Genomic DNA, 20127 nt, shown 5'->3' with positions numbered 1-20127 from the left:
TGACAGTTAACGGAAGCGTACATGATACTCAAGAGGCCTCGTCAGAACATTTTATATTAATTACTGACTGATCGCACCTACCCCCTAATAACAGTAGATGGCAGATTTAGTCACTATCGTATTAATATAGGGTTTTATCGATCGACCGTGCTATATACCCTGATGGCTTCAATGCATAGATGCAAAACTTACGGCAAGCAGGTGGTTAGTGAGTGGCCTCCACATAACCTCCACCCTGTGAAGGTTAGCCAGCCCCGTCTCTAGCAGCTTGGCTACCGCAAACAGCGACGGTTCCTGTAAACAATAAGCCTTCGTCACAAACATAAACAATGACGGGCAACTACAGGGAGAAAAATTACTTAAAATCTGGTAAAATTATTAGTTTTCCCGTTAAAAACGGGACTGCAACGAATGAATTGACGGAGTTCCTCACAAAGTATCAGTTAAAAACTAATGTTTTATGAGGACGGCGGAACACGTGTTCATACTATACTGATAGTTGCATTCCGTCATTGGCAGCATCATTTTTTTCGGTGTACAACTAAAAAGATTTGCTGCACAAGAATTTAAAATATTTAAGTAGTACTTCAATGACAATGTACACAGTATGATAGACCAACGGTCTGAGTGCTCACAGTAGCTACAATATACGCAGACCTTCTCTGAATCAAAAATAATCATAATTTGTCAAAGGACTCACCCTATTGGAGTAGGCCAGTTCCATGGCCTCGTTGGAGAGTTTACGAAGGGCATCCAGGAGATAATGCAGGGCTTCAGGATCCAGCTGGGCTGAAGACTCAAACACCTTGCTCACCAGGCCTGACAGCACTGCAAATATCAAATCATTTTGTAAACCAAACCTCAGGGAACAAGGAAAATATGACGGGAGAAATAAGACTCTGTTACATCAGGAAACGCACGCAGCTGTTGGGAGTCGAAAGTACTAATAACTGTAGGAAATGTGGGGAAGATAGAGGAACATAACCTTAAAAACACTTACTGGGTAGATCGGCCATGACAGCTGCAGTGCTCATGAGGGCGTGGGAATCCGTGTGGGCCCTCCCTGCCTTCAAGCTCCCTCCAGTGGAAGGCTTCAGTCCCAGAATCCAAACCTGAAACAAATCAAATGATAAATTACAAATCACTCTGTTACATACAGAATGTAACATGTGTATGTGCACCCTTTTACTAAAGGGTTCTATTAATTAATGACTATCTGTGCTGGGTCTTTTACCTAAGGAGAATTTGTCATTTCGTTTAGCCGGTATTTCGATGGATGACACTAGGAACCGCTGGACTGGAGCTGTGATTGTTCCAGAGGGTGTTTCCCGTCAGCAGCATAGCTCATTTATGGAGAGAGTGCATGGACCGCAGCATGCCGCTTCATTCTGCCACACCATTTCATCTTCAAAACGCCTTTGAACCGTTTGCAACTTTATTCTCAAGTCCTTCTAATTTTCATTGAGCCCATACAGTCTCAGTTAAATAGCTTCTGTGATTTATTATATTATTTGTTCTGTCTATGTCAAATTAATATACCTTATCAATGTACTATTTTCTTTAAAATGGGTTTTACACAAATTACCATCAGAAATATTAGATAATTTTTAAGGCGATGCACTACGTCGTGTAATATTTTAAATTGAGCCGCTATCAATAACAACCCTTACGTAGATGGCGATAAGGTTTAAATTCCCGCTTAACACCATCCGCCTGATTTGATTTATGCAAGAAAAAAACATGGCCAAAAAGTGCCTTTTATTTTATTTTGTGGATGTTCAGGCATAAATATTTAATTTTTTTCCGATCATTTTATAAATAACTTAATTTGCGACATTATACAATAAAATCATAACCGAAAATGGGTTCGTAAGTAGGAGATTTTGAACTTTCAAGCATTTTTAACAGGCCTATACATTACTTTTTTTCTGGGCTTATAAAAAGACTTATATAAAAAATATTTAAAGCATCTGAAACATTTCTAGGCGACCAAATTTTCAAAACAAAAACACATGATTTTGCATTACTACGTATGGCATCGCCTTAAAATATCAGTTTTCAAATAAATGTTTAAACTTACTACATTTTTGTTGTTTTTCAAAACATATACTTTTGATGGTTAAAATGTTATTTGGGGGGCCCATTCAATTATATACGGCTCTTCAAACAGTACGAGCTAATGAGCCTTCAACACACTTATTAACAGAAAGATAATTACAAGCTACGTGACTGTGACGCAACTACAAGTAGCCTACCGGTATGCTACTCTTTATGGCTGGTTTCCGTACACGGCGCTACCCGAATTATACTGAATTTGATAATTTTTTCAAGTGCAGCCGTGGAATTAATACAATGTTAATGACTTTAGCGACGAAGGCAGTAATATTGTTTTTCTTTATATTTACAAGCACGAATACGATCGAAAAATAAATTTTGGGTTTACCCATCCAGCGAAATAAATGTTGATTGTAGGGCATTCGTCGCCGCCAACGAATTACATGAGAATGATGTCAAATGGACTTTTCTTTTCAACCTCAATCCACGCTTTCTCCACTAAATCCTTTCTAATATAATCCGGTAAATTATAGTTATATAAACATGGATATCTTCCAACTTCCAGAACAAATTTAACATTCAAATCATGTTAGGACGTCATTTCTGTCAAACGAGTAGTAGATGCGAATGTAACTCGAGTAGCACGCTAGATTTTCAGTAGCGTGAAACTGACATCAAAACCGTAGTCGAGGCATAGCGTCATGTATGAACACTAGCAAAATATTATGGCAGATACTCACCAGGTGCTGAATTGTGGTCAAGACAGGCAGCCAGGCCTCCTGCAGGGCGGAGCCGTGTCTTGCCGCCAGTCGTAGTAGAGCACGCAGCCCGGCCACCTGTCGCCCCGTCACCACCACCCACCCTGGCTGGCCTGCGGAACAAGAGAGGAACAGGATAACAGACTAAATAAAATTAAAAAAACTGTACATTCCAAATTCGAGTCCATGGGTTTGAATCCTTGTGTCACATGAAATATTGTAACGGAACGTAAACTTTCGGTTCTCGGCCGATTGAACTCCCAATGCGGTGGGCCACGAACTGCCACTGTTCATTATTGTTGTGCTGGTCTGCTAATGTATTATTGTATTCTAGGAGAGAATGTATTTTAAGGTGAGCGAAACATGCCACTTGATAAACAATATATTCGAATCTGGAGCTGCACTCGGTCGTGCCATTTCTTCTTCGAGTATCGCCGACTTCTCCCACCTTTCTATTCCATTCATATATTATCCTAGCAGTCCTTTGTCCGTTCATCCTCTCTAAAGTGACGTTAGGCTGTTGTTTATTTATTTATTTATTATTACACGCCCTAATGGGCTTTTACACACTACAAAGTTTAATAGTAGAGTATCACAGTTATTATAAATTCTACAAAATTAAAACAATAAAGGAAACATAATACAACGAAAAAAGAAAAAAATATTAAATGTTACAACAAAAGCATTTAATAAAATAAGATACATTAGTAAAAATGATAAGTCTCAGATAAATAGATATTCAAAATAAAAATATATATATTGCGGAAATTATAGATGTCTATTTATGTCTCGATATATAAAAGAATTGAAATAAACAATATTTATATTTTTAAATATTGAAGACAATAATAGTGATTTTTAAACGCAAATCTGAAACAGAAAAATCAGAAAAGGAAACGGTCACATCTGGGACTCGAACCCAGGACCCTTGTCTTTCCGGGACAATGCTCTCAAGAGCATTGTCCCGGAAAGATTTGCGTTTAAAAATCACTAATATTGTCTTCAATATTTAAAAATATTATAATTTGAGGTTTTACTCAATAAGTTATTCCGAAAAATAATAATATTTATATTGATTATTTTTAAGATGAAATATATCTCCCAGATCAGAGTATTTATTTCCGAGACTGTGAAGTCTTGGAATCGGGGAATTTTGATAAGACAGTGTCCTGGTGTTGTAAAAATAAAAGGGTAGTAAATTTCGGCAAGATCTTTTGGGTATGTGGATGCTGATTAATTGGAGTAACTCAGGACAGTCAATTTTGTAATGAAGTATTTTATGTAGTACTATTAAATCTGTGTTTATTCTTCTTTCTGAAAGTTTTAATAGGGACAATTTATCTAGTAAGAAGTTATAATCAATGTTTTCTACAGGAATATGCAATTTATAGTTTATATACTTCAGGAACTTATGTTGAATCTTTTCAATGTTATCGGAATGAATATTGTAAAAGGGAGACCATAACGTAGAGTTATACTCTAGTTGGCATCTAACAAGGGTTTTGTACAACATGATAAATGTGCCTAAATTATTGAAGTCTTTTGAAACTCTCAAAACAAATCCAAGAGTCTTAAGAGCATATAAGCATATAGCATTTTATATGTAACAGGTTAATCATTTTTATTATTCCAATCAAGCTGTTGCAAATAGAAGAGCGAAAATTCAATTCTTCATCAAAAACAGAAAGAGGGTTTCAAATGCTCAATACTCTATTGATAAGTCAAGGTGACAACAGAGACATCTATTGACAATTAGTTGCATTATTGATGAGCAAATCTTGGGATCATAGTTTCAAACCATCTCTACAAATCTTTAAAATTACATAGTTGTGATAATTACCCGGTGGAGGCGTATTACTGGGGGGCGGTGTCCCCACACACAGCACCTGGTGGGGCTCCTGCTGCGCGGGTGGCGAGGCGTTGGGATGCGCCGAGGGAGCGGAGGGTGCGCGGGGCCCGGGCAGGGCCCCCAGGGCTGCCAGGGGGTAGTGCGCCGGCAGGGCGGCGCGGCAGAGAGCCCCCGCACAGGCGTCGCGGGCACCCGTGTGGCCGACCTGCACAAAATGGTCAGTATTAGGATTGTATGACTAACCTAAAATATAATTAATAAAAGGTGTTTAGATCATCAGTTTGGTTTTTCAATTTTTGTACGAAATGTTCTTTTTTTTCATTACGAGAAGCTAGAATAGTAACTTTTCTGGTTATACATAACTGTTATAATTGTTTACTGTACCTTTGCGCTAACCCTTGCTAGCGTGTGTATTGTCCTCAAAACAAGCTCCAGCTCTCCTATACTGGCTTCAGCCAGCACAGACAGTCCCCAAACTAGGCCACACCAACTAGATTGCACCAACTGCATAGCAAAATAATATTACATAAATTCTCACATAGCCTTATTTGAAAAAAAAAAACAAACAAAAATATAATGCCTATGTTTTATTATTTTAAAATATTTAAGTAGGGAAACATTTAAATTTCTAGCAATATTTTTTTTTTTTACTTGCAACACTATCGATTTTATTATAATTTTATTAAAAAATCATTAGCAATCCTTTAGGCAAAAACTAGAATCACTGCGAAAAACCATATGAAAATTGCAAACATATAACTTCAAATTAATTTTTTGTATGAGTAGTCTATTACGTGTACTTCACTCCAATTGTCGTTTATAATATTAGTTTGGTATAGTTTTCTATTATTGTTAAGATTTGAAAATGGCAAACCTGCAAATGTAATTTTTGCTCTTTCTCGTCAATATCAGTCTTTTCGTTTTCATGTACCCCATCTTTGATTTCTATCTGTGTTGTGTTCACCACATTCACCTGCGTATCCTCCTTCTTAATGTCCAGTTCCGTGTTTCTCTCGTTGTTTCTTATTTCTAAGTCTGTAAAAGCAAATAAAAAATAATTATATCACAAAAGTTTAAAAAAAAACAAATCCAGGTAGATTTTAAAATTCATTTTCAATAATTATTATAGTAGGTAAATAGTTATTTAAAGATTATGTTGAACACATATTAGAAAAAACCTACAAACAAACGGGGTTCATTCTACGCATCACAAAACCATTCAATAAACCTTTTACAAAATATATATGGCATACATAAGATCACATCTCGAATTCGCATCTGTCATTAGGAATCCTCAATACCAAACTTATATTGACCTAATTGAAAATATAAAAAAAAAATTTTTTAAACACATGCTGTATCGCTTTGAAAATCATCAATGTAACCCTATCGCTCTTTACAAACAAAGAAAACATGATACCTTATTTTATTTTATATCAAAACTCTTTACTCAGACGTATCTGCAAAACTTACAATTACCTAAGAGATATTGTTATTTTCCACTGTATCCTTAAATTTTTTTAAATAAAATTAACCTTACAATGAACTTAAACCAAAACAATTCTTTTTTATTGTTCGTCTACCCTTTTCATAATTTTTTTCTTTCACTTATAACTTATATAAATATCTACTTTCTTCCTAACCTGTAACCATAAAAAAAATTGTAAATGGAACATGACTGGTTTATTTTATACTCAACATCTTAAATGCAAAATTAATTCACATGTATTTTTCCTAAATGTGCTCAGGTAAAAAAAAAATTACAAAATATGTAATAAGGTATCCTTTTCCTAATCTATCTTCTATATAAATAAAAATGTAAATGTTTGTTTGTTCAAAATCTTACATCTCCAAAGGTTATTCAACAATTGCTTTGAAATTTTGACATAATGTTGCATTAGAATATGCATATGTTTTTATATATTATATAGATGTCACCTGTGACAGGTAAAAACATGTTTAAAAAAAAACAACGCCATTTGTTGGACCTAAAAGCAACATTCGCTATTGTTGTTCTATCTGCACAGCAATGCGTGGCGGGGTACACATAGATAGATAGATAGATACGGGGTGCAGGTACAGCAAAATAAGTTTTCCATACGTACGACTTAAATTGGAGGGAAAAATGTGTTAGCAGAAAAAATAAACTGTCTCAACGAAAATGTTTTTAATAACAAGCTATGATTATTTTATATAGCTGCTATGTTACCTATGTCACGCATCATAAAATTATTGTGATATAATAATACGTTCAACTAAAAAATTTTCTCAATAATCTATCTAACTGGTAGAGAAATGACTCCAGTTAATGGGACAGTAGTCAAATCCCATTCTTGTTGCGTGTCGTATCTTGTGATTGTCCTGTTTTATATTTAAATTCAGTCAAGCCTAGACTCTTTCACTTTCTCATGTTATAATCTCGATGTGTAGAGCCTTTTACATTATCTTTTTCTGTCTAAGCCACCTTTTATATTAAATATTTTTGTCTATGGCACGTCATAGTGTAATATTGTCATGAATTTCGCGTCTATAATATCTTGTGTCTGTGGTCACGTCAAATATTGTTTTGTTTATAAATAGCGTGGTGATTCCAAATTAGAATTCAATTCTACATTATCATTCAGTCTACATTCATTATCAATCAACTCTCGCTTCTCTTTCTGAGTTTTAAGTCTACCCTCTTGTTTGTGAATTATTCCTTGAATAAACTAAGTAGCAACCATATCAAGCCAAAACACAAGTGTTTTACTTAGAAAGAGAACTTCTTAACACCTCAATCTCTCTCAAAACGGCAAGCCAATCCTTGGCGTGAAAACGAAGGAAGCCAACAAGCCGATCAGCCTTACAACCTGACTGCAGGCTTCTGGAAGTCACAATCGAGGACGCTACTCAATTCTAACATTCTTTCCTTAACTCAGGTCAGGACGTCGCTAATCAGGTGATGATGTATTTCCCTGGTTGTAAACAGAGCAGAGAGGGAGCCGTTGGGAGGGGTTATAGCAACAACAACAAACAAAGGCGATTTTTAAAAATTATTTAAATACGTTAAATAAGTATGAAATGATTTTTGCTCTAACCTGGAGGTTCATAGTCCTGATCCCTGAGGTATTCCGTACCACCAACGATTAATGCAATAGAGCGAACAATTTCTATGATGCAAGCATAAGCCACTGATATCCCATAGCCATCTTGAACCTGTGGAGCTTCCGTTCTGTCCAGCATTTCAAGACTGAAAATACAAATTGATAAATTTTATACATGGAGAAATCTCTCAATAATCCATCGCTCGATTATTTGACAACCACCGTAATCGGCCGTTATTTTCAATAGTTGAAAGCACAAAATTAACCTCTGTAATTTGCCGGTATTTGGGTGACATTCAGTAGTCCGCCGCATGCCTAGGCTCGAGCGCCAAGCTTGGTACATTACCAGGGTTTATTATTGATGTTTTAGGACATTTTGTTACGAAGCAAATTAAAAATATACATATTTTTTTATTCTGTTGTAATTTTTTTGCATAAGTCTTACAAAACTGAGTAGTATTCAGTTTGATTGATAGAAATCTCTCATTTTTACTTATTATTTATTTGTTTATGCAATAGGTATTTATCAGTACTAATACTAATACTTAACCCTTGGGACCTTCTAAGACCCAAACAGTCCCAAATGCCGTGCGCGCATTATACTCTCCTAAGACCATATTTGTCCCAGAACGACCGCACATTATTAAAATGCATATATCTCTCTTCCTCTCATCTAAAAATTAATTATTTCTTTTATGTCAGAAAGAGAACGAAATAGTGCTTGTTATTGTCTTTGAAAAAATGGAAGCTTGTAGAAGGTTCGATCTGTGCAAATCAACAACGTCTCAAGGGTTAACTTTAAAATTTTACTTGTATGTATTGCGGTATGATAATAAAATTAGGTTTTATTTCCACAGTATCTAGTTACGCATATTTCACAATTATATATCATAGTTACATAGGTATTTCTACGGCATGTAGTTATGCATATTTCAAAATATTATAGATTCATAGTTACATAGTTATTTGTTTTCACATTCTACGGTGGTAGGAAGACCTGACTTTTTATTTTCAAAAGATTGGTGTCCGAAAACTCGTAGTACAAGCGGGAAACTGGTGAATCTACATCACATTTGGAGTCGATTTTGTAGTATAATTTTTTTTGATTTGAGCTTTCATTTTCGAGTAAATCGAGTCAGAAGTTGATTTTTTTTTTGATCAAATTCTTATAAATTATTACTGAAGATCAAAGTACCCAACTAATTAAAACTATTTAAAAGTAAAAGAAATAAAGAGACCCGGATTTAAAGCATTATTTTGAAATCACCCTTCATTTAATCCGGTGTAATCATAAAATATTTCTGCTCTGCAGGGTTAAAACATCTGTTGTTCTAAAATTCATACCTATCTCTGACATATTAGCAAAATATAGCTTTCTCTAGTATTCTGGGTTCAACTAACATATGAAGGAAAGAGACGCACGATAAGCAGATGTCACATTTCTGTTAAATCGTAAGTAGGTAGGTCGGTTTTGGTTTATGGGTCGCCGCACGTGGCCGTATTCATGTGATTGTTTACATTGCATTTTGCTTTAAGAAGTTTTCTCGTTAATGTAAACATAAAAGCGAATTGTGGTCGAAATTTTTTCTGTTTTAATACGCGTTATTATTGTTTTGATAGTGATACTTTAAGATTTATTATCGATGCATTCGACGTGTTTGAAAACAGTTGTACGTTTTTAATGTTTTGATTTTGAGACTTATCATCAATGCCTTCGACGAGGTAAAAATTAACTCCGACATGATTCAAATAGTGCGATAATCAATCATCAGACGGACCCAACTGTGCTTGGAAGTTAATGATGAACATTTAAAATAATTTATGTGACGTGTTTGTGTGTTTGAATTGGAGATCGGAACATCGCTACATATTTTGAGTACCTACCTATGCTAATAATAATTCCTATCCGTTGCGTCGGCGTCTCAGATCGAATGACGAAAAAATTTTAACCCTGAAATAGCCATAAAATATTTTTTTTTGGTTTTTTTTTTTTTTGATGAATATGCTCAAATCAAAAAACTTTATGTTTATTTGGGTTCCCCATGTGGTGTAGATTCTCCAGTTTCCCGCTTGTACTACGAGTTTCCGGACACCGTGTATATTTTAATTGAGATACAGATTCCCATGTTACGAATAACCTGACAATATTTTAAAATCTCCTACTACCACCACAGTAAGCGGAAAATGTTGCTTGTGTTATGATGGAGGACTTAACCAGTCGAGGAATTGAATACACTACGCCTGGGTGGGACCCAAACGCGATACCAACTCACTGACCGGACGATGTCTAGAAATAAATGTCTCTTTTCACTGTCACATTTGTTTCTGTTTGTTTTTTGTTTGAATAAGTTTACAAAATGGAGTCTTCTCGTAAACGTAAACATGATACCTTAACTTAGAACAAAAAAATTTGCAATTTTACAAATATGGTTTATATGGTTTGGACCGTTAATAAGCACTTATCGTGGGCTATGTAAGTACTTACTATGTCCATTTGGCTGTTCCAGGCGGGAATGTGACACACATGGGAAGCCAAACGCCTTTCCAGAAAAATCCAGCTTGCTGAGGTACTCCTGTCATTCCTAAAAATGTTAAAATTCAATTAAGTTATATCTATACAAGAAGTTTATATACTTTATGCAAGAAGGATATGCTTCTCTATTAAAATTGTAAATTCGGAGCTCGACTGTTGCGAACTCCGGAGTCTAGTCAACATAAGAGTACCAACTTGACACACTAGCGTAAGGACCTATTTCGATGTCACCGTTCACAAACAAATTATGAAGCAAACTCGCCAATTCTCCGCCGACATCTGCTAGAAATCTTTTTTAAAATTCAGAGACATTGCTGTGAGGTCGTGTCTTCTAACTCATCAAGAAATCTGAAGATATTGCATCAGAGCTCTAATAATATCAGCCTGTAGCAGTTCTTACTCCTGGGCGGCGAGTTCCTACCCGATTGGAAATAATCAGTTGGTTAATTTTCTCCTGTTGGCGCTCCTGTTTTCGAGATCACGGTGCAGAGCGTACTTCGACTGGTTTAGTTGGTGGCTGGACTCGGGAGATTGCGGTGTGTTTCGTGCGACGCTGAACATGAGGGTCTATATTGCAATTCACGAAAGGTCTTTTTCTTTTAACTTTTATTTTATAATATTTAATTCAACATTCCGATAAGGATTACTGTTTTAACTTCGTGCATAGTTATTAAATACTATGCTGGCGCCCACTCAGACATTTCTTTACAAGATACTTAGAGTTTTTAAATAATCATGTTATCGGCTCATTAGTCATATTTTATCAAGATGGCGTTTATTGTACGTGCATTCTTGACACGCCCGGAGATAAAATCTATTAGAGTCTCATGTTAGTTTTATTGTTCAAATATTTAACAATTGTTATTTCAATAAATTAGCTTCTTGTAATAATTAAAACCTTCTTTTATTTAGAACTTCCTTCACAGATTACATTTGCTACCCACATACATTTATTGTCAGTGCGCGTGGTTGAGATGTCTTGATTATTGTAATGGAATCATCAAATTAATGTCACAATCTTAGGATCCATCATTAATTATTTATAATAATCTTTTCATCACCCATCAATTGGCAAGAAATGTTACAAGCCAGCCATCATACGGTTTAGTTGACTGGATATATTTTTATTGCCAATGATCGTTTATTCCTCAGGGCTATATAAACATTATTTTAGTTATTTGAATGCTTACCAACGGGAGTGTTGACCTGTGAAGCCACAAACAGGCTCTGTAGGTAGGCTCCGATGGCGTTGACAATGTCTTGAAAGATATTGGTGGCGTGCGGGCGAAGGTCATAGCATTCGCAGAAAGATGTCAGCAATTCTAAACAAAACAACAAAAGTGTTTAATTAGGTACATAATTATTTTTGAAAAGACTTTATTTACAGCATAGTGTTTTGTAAAAGATTTTCCATATCAGCTCTGCTTTTGGAGATGTTTATAGCGGTTTCGTGAAAACTCAACACAATGACAATTCAACACACCTTAAAAAGTGATATAAAGTCATTAAAAGCAATGAAAAACAACTAACTTATAAACCTAGTTTTTGTTTCATCACTTTTCATGACTTTATATCACTTTTTAAAGGTGTGTTGAATTGTACCGCATTGTGAGGTCGCAGCGTTTATTGAGACAGTAGTAGTGAGATGACTCCGGACCGATGCTCACGCAGTTGGTCGGTAGTCAACGCAGTAGTCGACGGTGAATTCTGAAGATTGACACAGCGTTGGTGGATGTAGTCAGCGGCGAATTCCCGAGTTGAAGATCGACACCAGATGTACGCGGAGATGAACTGTGGTGTAGTGTTCGAGGCGATGAAGTCGGTGAAGACGTTGATTCTTCCTGGTACTCCAGTGCGAAGTAAAAGAGTCGATGGTGTGATTGACCTGGTCGGCAGAGGAGCTCACTGCGTGGGAGATGGAGGCTGGTGGAGATGTCGCAGGGCCAAGGTGCAGACCAGCGAAGATATCACAAGGCCAAGGCGCTGTTGTAATTTCCGGAGTCAATGATTATTCGTAGCCACTCCTTTAGGGTTGTGCAATGCCGGGCACAGTAGGTCCTAGGCCCATAGCGGCGCGGTGAGGTAAGAGCGAGACGCGGCGCGGGGGACCGGAGCGCGGGACGGGCAACCGCCTGTCTCAGTTGTATGCTACCGACTTACAAGACTGACTGACCTAGGTACCTCGACGGCGCGGCTTTATATAGAGCAAATGCATTCAAGAATAATCTGGCGATTGCGAGTAGATAGGTCGGCAGCTTCGCTATTATTCTAGCAGCGTACATTCGCCTTACCAGTCTTACCAGTAGGTTGTAATGCGAAGCGGGTTGCATGTATCAACTTAGAATCTTCTAGTAGCTACTGCTACAATGGCTACCCTTTTCACACCTTACATTTTATGTTCGATTAGTATGTATATAATTTATATTGTATTTTTATTATGTAATTGGGATAGATGTCGCAAGTTTACTAATATTTGGTAGATAAATTTCTTCCTTTGAAAGGCAACGATCCTGAGACAAATATTTTTTTATTTTTTAACACTTTCAGCTTCACAAATCCTAAAATTATAATATCCGGTGATTTTTCACGGGTCTGCGCTAGTAATAGGCCAATTATGTAGGTAATGTGTATGGTCTGACCTGGTCTGATGGCGATTTTGTGAAGAACTTCTAAAGCCAGGGCTCTTTGCCAGAGAGGCTTGTCAGGGTCTAGGAACTTGATGGTGAGAGAGAGGAATATCTCGCATTCTGTCACCTAAACAATTAACATAGGGAAAAGTCAGCGAGCAATCCTTAATATACATGGAATTAAACATATTCAGTACCTACAACAGTCAGAGAGCCGATTCTACAAAAGTGGCTTAATTAACCTTTAACGGACCTGAAGGTAAAAATCACGTAACACCCGAAAGGGGTCACTAGGGTCCCCCATATATCGCTGAGCGATCGTTTCTCTTCATATTCCTTTTGCCCTTTCCAGTAAGTTTTGAAAGCTTTTTTCTACCTACCGTTTTAACCGGACCATCATCTATCTTCGTCCAGCACTCAACCATTAAGTAATGCAAAATGGTAAAAGAGATGGTACAAAATCGAGCTTTACTGAAATACATTTTATTATTGTATCACATTTAACCACACTCGCGGCTTGATGTTGGTCTTAAAAATAGTAAAGATATAATTTTTTATATAAATGCAATAAAATATAAAAAAATAAACGCGATTATTGAACTGTTATTCTAGAATTACCTAAATATAGTGTGATATATATAAAAAAACAGCTTAGATATCGCACAAAACTCTCGTTTCGGGGATGTGTATTACCCCCCTCCAGTATGGGAGGGTTAAGAAAGTAGGATAATTAAGATAACAATTTAATTTACCTAACCCTAAAAATATGTATAGTTGGCGAAAACCTACATGCACCGATATGTAAATGCTGAAACAAGCGGGCTTTAGTTTGTCAGCAATCCAAAGCATACCAGTATAGAATGATAATGATGCAAGATGCTGGACAGCATCCTCAGCAGTCTGCAAGTCAGCGGGAAGTGGGGCCGCAGCTGGTGGTGGGGATGGCTCCCGCTGGTCTGGCCCCCGCCCGCGCCGGCGCTCACCAGGGCCCCGCCGCCCCCCGAGCCCCCCATGCGGTACTTTACGTTGGGGGAGAACAACCTAATGATGAGTGGGCAGACATGCTCCTTCAGGAGGAAACGGAACTCGGTTATCTGGAAAGAAAAATAGAAATTAATATGATAACAATGTTATCCACTGGAGCGACAACGCGAAATAAATAATTTTGCCTCGATTGCTCGAGATATCCAGACGATCATTTTTTTAATTCTCCGCCAACATTAAAAAAAAACATAATATAGAATTTTTACATGAAGTCATACAAACTTGTTATGATGCTATATAGCCAATGAGTTAACCTGTATTTTACCGTTTGTTTCATTTTTGTAGGCTTTGAGATCACGAGATAATTTGCAATTTTTTTCAATAAAGCAATCGGAGGCATTTAAATTGGCGCATTTATATTACCAAAAGCCATCCAGTGGTTATAGTACATGGGTTCGCATTGCCTCGCAAAACCTGGTCCACCATTGATGCACAGATGGGGCCTTAAAGAGTCGGCGATGTGTGAATGTGGTGCGGTGCTGACCACCGAACATGTGGTCAATGAATGCCCGCTCCATTCATTCCCCGGCGGGATTGATGAGGTTCACATGGCGACGCCTGAGGCCCCAGACTGGCTCGCAGACCTAGATGTACCCCTCTGACCCCCCCCGCCATAAGAAAGAAGAAGAAGTACATAATACACATTTTTTGTTCTCTTTTCTTCCAAAACATCTGACGAAACAAAGTTTGCATTCTAAAAAATTTAGGTGTTTTTGGTGGTAAATGTAACTAATTATTATTTTTCACAACGATTTCAAGAAACATTTCCTTTTGAATGTGGGCTTTCAGCAGGGCGATATTGAAAGTATCTACTATTTTGGAACGTGCTGCTAATATACTATGTACTTATTATTTTTATTAATTCACATGTTAAATAAACCATACAATATAGACAAAATCACATTTCAAGACAACGGGCGCTGCAAAGATTCAATAAATCCACAAATCGAAAATACCAACAACAAAATACATAGATTACAGGATGGATGGAACAAACTTCCACAATATGTCTTCGATTCTACTAATTTAAACCTTTTTAAAGCTCGATTAGATTCTTACTGGAGAGAAGAAAGCATTAACTTATTTTAAATTTAAAACAACTCAATTACTGTTACACTTATTGTGAAATCAGATATGAGCACATCTGCAGAATGCTGCCTGCTCATTAAATTATAATAAAAAAATAGTACAACGTCATAACTTTAAAATTGCTATTCAAAGCATACACAATTATCAGTCATAAAGCAACCATATAATATGTTAGTATCCATTGACTGTTTCATTGCATTAGATATGAACTGATAAGGCTCACATTTTTCATAAGGCGAGTCTACATCATAATAATACAAGGCAAAAGGTTAAATGAAAAATTTACGCAGGTGGGAATTTCAAGAAACAAAATTAAAAACCGAACATAACCCTTTTTTTTTTTTTTCAATATGAAATTTATTTAGCACAATTTTTTTACATGTGTAATTCCAGTACGTGTAATTTAAGTTGGTGTAATTCTCTCCATGTGTAATTACGTAGGTTTAATTTAAGTAGGTGTAATTTTAGTATGTGTAATTTAAGCAGGTGTAATTTAAGTAGGTGTAATTTAAGTAGGTGTAATTCTCTCGATGCATAATTCCATTAGTGTGTAATTCTGGCAGTATAATATGTATTGCTGCGTGAAATTCAAGCCCGTGTAATTTTACAACAAATACAAACCTTGAAGAATATTTGCGAGAAGTCCGTCAGTATGGTTTCCAAGAGCTCCAGGCCAAAGGTCTTGGATATTTCTGTGATACCAACCAACCAGTGAGGCTGGTCACCATTCACAAGCTGTACTATATCCTGGAAACAGACAAATAAATATGTATTTAGTTTAATGTGAACAGTTATGGCAAGCGTGGATCGATTCAATTGGATGGAGAAATGGGATTACATACTACCATTAACATATTCATGGACACAACATTTATTGACTTTGTTTTAGAAGAGATGTGATATGACACAATGACGATTGGCGTTGTTTTAGAGGAGATGTGATATGACACAATGTCTATTGACGTCGTTTTGGAGATGCAACATGACGTACACAACGTACAACGACACAAACAAGTGATATTTTAGAGTAAATGCATACTATAGGTGCATAACCCTGATCTGGGTACCAGGGCAGAAAGGAATTGAGGACAATGTGCGGGCTAATCGACTAGCAAAGAAAGGGGCGAAAGCACCACTTGCGGGATCCAAGCCGGCCGTAGGAGTAGAAGCTTGCCACACTAAAATACATATTGAAAGGTGGGTCAAATCACGGCACTGGGAGGAATGGGAAAGGGCACCCGGAATGAGGCAATCCAAAGTACTCATAAACGGACCAGACACAAGGCGAACATACAACTACTCAATATGGACAGAAACTCACTGAGGGAACTGGTAGGACTACTAACGGGACACTGCCATCTCAGGAGGCACATGGGAGCACAAACACCAACAGATGCAGGAAATGTGAAGAGGATGAAGAGACTCCAATTCACCTTTGGTGCCAATGTCCCGCTCTGTTCGGAACAAGACTCAGATACCTGGGAAGACACACTGTAGAACCAGAAGACATAGCCACATATCCAATGACAACCCTGGTGAATTTTATTACAGGGACCGGATTGCTGGTAAAGAAATGAGGTAAAACGGGGGATAGCACAATGGGCCTATGTCCTAAGTGCTCATGGGAACCTTACGTTAACCGTCTCCTATATTAAAAAAAAAAAAAAAAAAAAAAATAGGCGCATTGATTAATTGAATGCACATATTTATATTTTTAAAATAATAAAAATTTTAAACAACATAAATCAATAGCATGGTATAAGGTTCACATTTTAATTAACCTAACCTAACCATATCAATTGTGAACAAATGATTATTAACTTGTTGTGCATGGTCGCCACAACAGTTGTCTTGCAAACAGGTATAAATGAAAAAGGGCCACGTAGCATCAGAATGTCATGTACTTAAAGACTTCCGATTAATATTATTATGAAACTGTCGGACGAGAATTTGCATTGATCAAATATCGCAACAAAAAACTATGATTTATGTTTTTTTTAAACTGTTTTTTTCAGAATCTTCAGTGGTAAAGCGCAAGCGATTCTGATTTCATTCTCCATAAAGATTAAAATCGCATCTGAAAAATGCAGCATTGATGATATTATGCTACGTATATATACGCAAGCAAAAATACACAGTTGAACCTCAACTTATGGGAAAGGAACGGAACGATAGCCAATGGCGCGAAATTTCGCTTGCAGTTGCTTACAGCTCACGAATGTGTGCAATGCCAAGCGCGGTCGTAAAAATTGGCATGTGCTCTAAAAACAGTCCACTGGTTGATGAATGTTATTTTACCTGGAACATAAGATATGCATCTGCAGCACAGGGTCGAAGCTCTTTGGGAACCTTGCTGTTCTGTGCTGGTTTTATGTCGCTAGGGTTCAAATCGCGGTAGTTGTCTCCTAGAAACAATACAATGCAATGAATACACCAAGTAAGAATAACATAGACTGACAGTTGAAATTGATAATTGAAAGTCAGAGTGGAAGATACTTTAATTTTAACCCCTAGCCTTTTTGAGAGATATTTCTCCCAACCTGACAAGGACTTATAAAAGTCAAGCTAACTTATTTTTGTATTACGGTGAGATATACGATTTAAACAGTGTAAGAAAGAGAACACCACGCTTCCAGTTTGCAAACAAAAATTTACTCTAAAGAATTTGAAGTAATTCTATGAAACAACATTGAGCATTTGAATTGTTAAGATTTTCAAATTTTATAATAAATATTTTTGTATAAAGTTAAAAAAAAAATGAAGGGACATTAACTTTTATAATACCTTTGTATAATTGAAAATGTTTTTAGTTTCGTGTAAAGTGGTAATTACAGTTTACACGATAGAAAGCATCAGTAAGCGACTTCAATTACACTCAATTTATTTACATTCAATTACGCGACCTACATTATATAGATGTCTCCTGTGACAGGTAAAAACATGTTTTTTTTTTACTACGTCTGGGTGGGAACCAGACGCTTTTATCCACTCGGCCACTAACCGGTCATATATATATATATATTGGTCTGTGTGAAAAGTTGCTTTCAATGACTTTACCTGTGTTCAGTGACTGTGTTACCTTTGCAATCGTTGGCAGCTCTCTCAAATACCAGGGACACCAGCTGTCTCACGGTGGCCCCCGCTGCGTGTTGGGCGCCCCCGGGGGCTTCCTGAAGGCGGAGACATACCACCAGGGTCTGTGAACGAAGAATAAAAATATTATTTATTTTATATTGTAGAAACAAACAGTACATTGGTTACAGTGTTTCCTTGTAATGTCTTATATGTGATTTGCATATTTAGTACTAACCGGGTGAAGTGTGTAGTGTGTGTGTGTCAGTGTGTGCATATGTATGCGCATTGAACAGTTTATATTATTGACAACGATGCTCCTTTTAAATATGTGCAGTTAAACAAGTCGATGTTAGAGTTTAGACAGATATTATTGAATGCTCAAAGAACACGGTTAATTGACGAATATTAGACATTGCATTTATTTTGTAATTAAGCGTGTGGAATAGTGCTGTATGTCGAGTATGTCTCAAAGACATGTTAAAATTAATTAAGGACAGAAGTTCGGTACAGTCGATGTTATTGTTTAAAGTTCTATGTATGTTATATGCAAGTGTGAAGGAATGAATTGTTTTCTGGTTTAAAATTCATTGTTAACAGGTCGATTGCTATCTGATGCAGCATAGGTACATAATTAACTCATTCTGTTTTACAGGCATTCGCAGGAACTTGCAGCATTTATCCCTTACTAGAAAATCAGCCTACGATGGCAGAAACACCCATTCACAGTTGATGTTTTTTGTAAGAAGGCACACATGTGAACTGCTTCATTCAATCTGGCCCTCTCCAAGTTCTGCATGCAGTAATGTATGTGCAGATGTAAGCTAATCTAGTGGCGATACAGTTTCCTGGCTTTAAGCGGTAGCACTAGCAGAATGAGGTGATTTTGTTTTATTTTTTGGGGATTTGGTAAGGTGACAATGAAAGATGTGGTGGTTGTTGTGTAACAGTGTTTATTTGAGTGAGTCAGGAGCGCAGTTTTAAGATGACTCCGGACCGATGATGTTGATACCAGGTGTAAGGTGTCGCAAGGTCTAGGCGAGTGAGGAGCGCAGGCCAGGGATGATATCCGGGGCCAGGGCGCTGATGTAATCCCGAGGAGTCCATGATATTCCGTAGCCTCTTCTATAATGTCCGTGTAAAGCCGGGCGTGGTAAGTAGGCCCGTAGCCTGTAGCGGCGAGGTAACGGCTTGGCGCGACGCGGGGCGCTCAGTAGGCAGCGAGCAGTCGCAGGGCTCGCAGGTTGGTACTGTTGTAACTGCTAATTGATGACTGACTGAGTACATCGTGATGCGCCCCGTTTTATAGCGGCTGGTGGATCGATAATATTCAGACTTGTAGGTAGGTGCGCTGAATGCTAGCATCGTGGAAGAATGGAAGATGCTCTGAGGAACTAGCGTCATTGATCCCTTCGGCACCGGTGCGTAGTCGGGATACACGCCAAACGCGCGCCCAACATTTGTACACAGTTGACACTTGTCACATGAGAACGGGTCGCTTCTACGATTCGTTCTTAAGTTCAACAGCTCGGCTGTGGAACGAACTGCCGGCCTCTGTGTTTCCTCCCTCCTACAACATGGGACTCTTCAAGACCCATGTTCACTCCTTCCTCTCCACAAAAAGACCCTCCACACAGCATCCCCAAAGATGACATAGGCCCTGAGGGAAATTATTTTCTTCAGGGCCTCCTGTGTGGAGTTAATATAAAAAAAAAAATTAAAAATAAATCGTATCTAGAGAGTTCTAGCTACGATGCGTTTTGCATTGGCGAACGTCCCCGAATATTGTAGTAGCATCGCTACAACTTTATTGTGAAGTTATATTTTAGAAACGCGACTGTCAAGTGGTCATTTTGAAAGTACTTAAACGTCTTACAGGATAGAACACCACGTACCAGTGTCGTGGCTTAAACTTTTTCCTACATTCAAATCCAAACATTTTTAATATGTACTTCTACTTGACTTTAATATATACTTATCTAATAGGCTCCGAAAATGACCCGAATAAAGTAATTCT

General features: G+C 37.3%; 1 protein-coding gene across 1 annotated transcript in view; it reads right to left on the bottom strand.

Annotated features, from left to right (window-relative positions):
- Positions 1 to 20127, bottom strand: part of mon2 (Mon2 homolog, regulator of endosome-to-Golgi trafficking) — a 55859-nt gene that overhangs the window by 28732 nt on the left and 7000 nt on the right. Inside the window, exons 4-18 of the mRNA XM_089649353.1 lie at positions 18118 to 18235; positions 17337 to 17443; positions 15660 to 15785; positions 13757 to 13999; positions 12918 to 13032; positions 11469 to 11600; positions 10231 to 10327; positions 7740 to 7891; positions 5537 to 5697; positions 5047 to 5166; positions 4654 to 4867; positions 2796 to 2926; positions 1001 to 1112; positions 701 to 828; positions 193 to 294 (exon numbers count right to left, since the gene is read on the bottom strand). Of these exons, the coding sequence (XP_089505479.1) occupies positions 193 to 294; positions 701 to 828; positions 1001 to 1112; positions 2796 to 2926; positions 4654 to 4867; positions 5047 to 5166; positions 5537 to 5697; positions 7740 to 7891; positions 10231 to 10327; positions 11469 to 11600; positions 12918 to 13032; positions 13757 to 13999; positions 15660 to 15785; positions 17337 to 17443; positions 18118 to 18235 (2058 nt within the window). The remainder of the gene's footprint in view (positions 1 to 192; positions 295 to 700; positions 829 to 1000; positions 1113 to 2795; positions 2927 to 4653; positions 4868 to 5046; positions 5167 to 5536; positions 5698 to 7739; positions 7892 to 10230; positions 10328 to 11468; positions 11601 to 12917; positions 13033 to 13756; positions 14000 to 15659; positions 15786 to 17336; positions 17444 to 18117; positions 18236 to 20127) is intronic.

Source organism: Hesperophylax consimilis, chromosome 29, assembly GCF_061612785.1.
Source record: "Hesperophylax consimilis isolate HC1 chromosome 29, BYU_Hcon_1.0, whole genome shotgun sequence".
Classification (NCBI taxonomy): Eukaryota; Metazoa; Arthropoda; class Insecta; order Trichoptera; family Limnephilidae; genus Hesperophylax; species Hesperophylax consimilis.
Note: the sequence above shows the minus strand (reverse complement) of the source record. Positions and strands in the feature narration are given on the sequence as shown.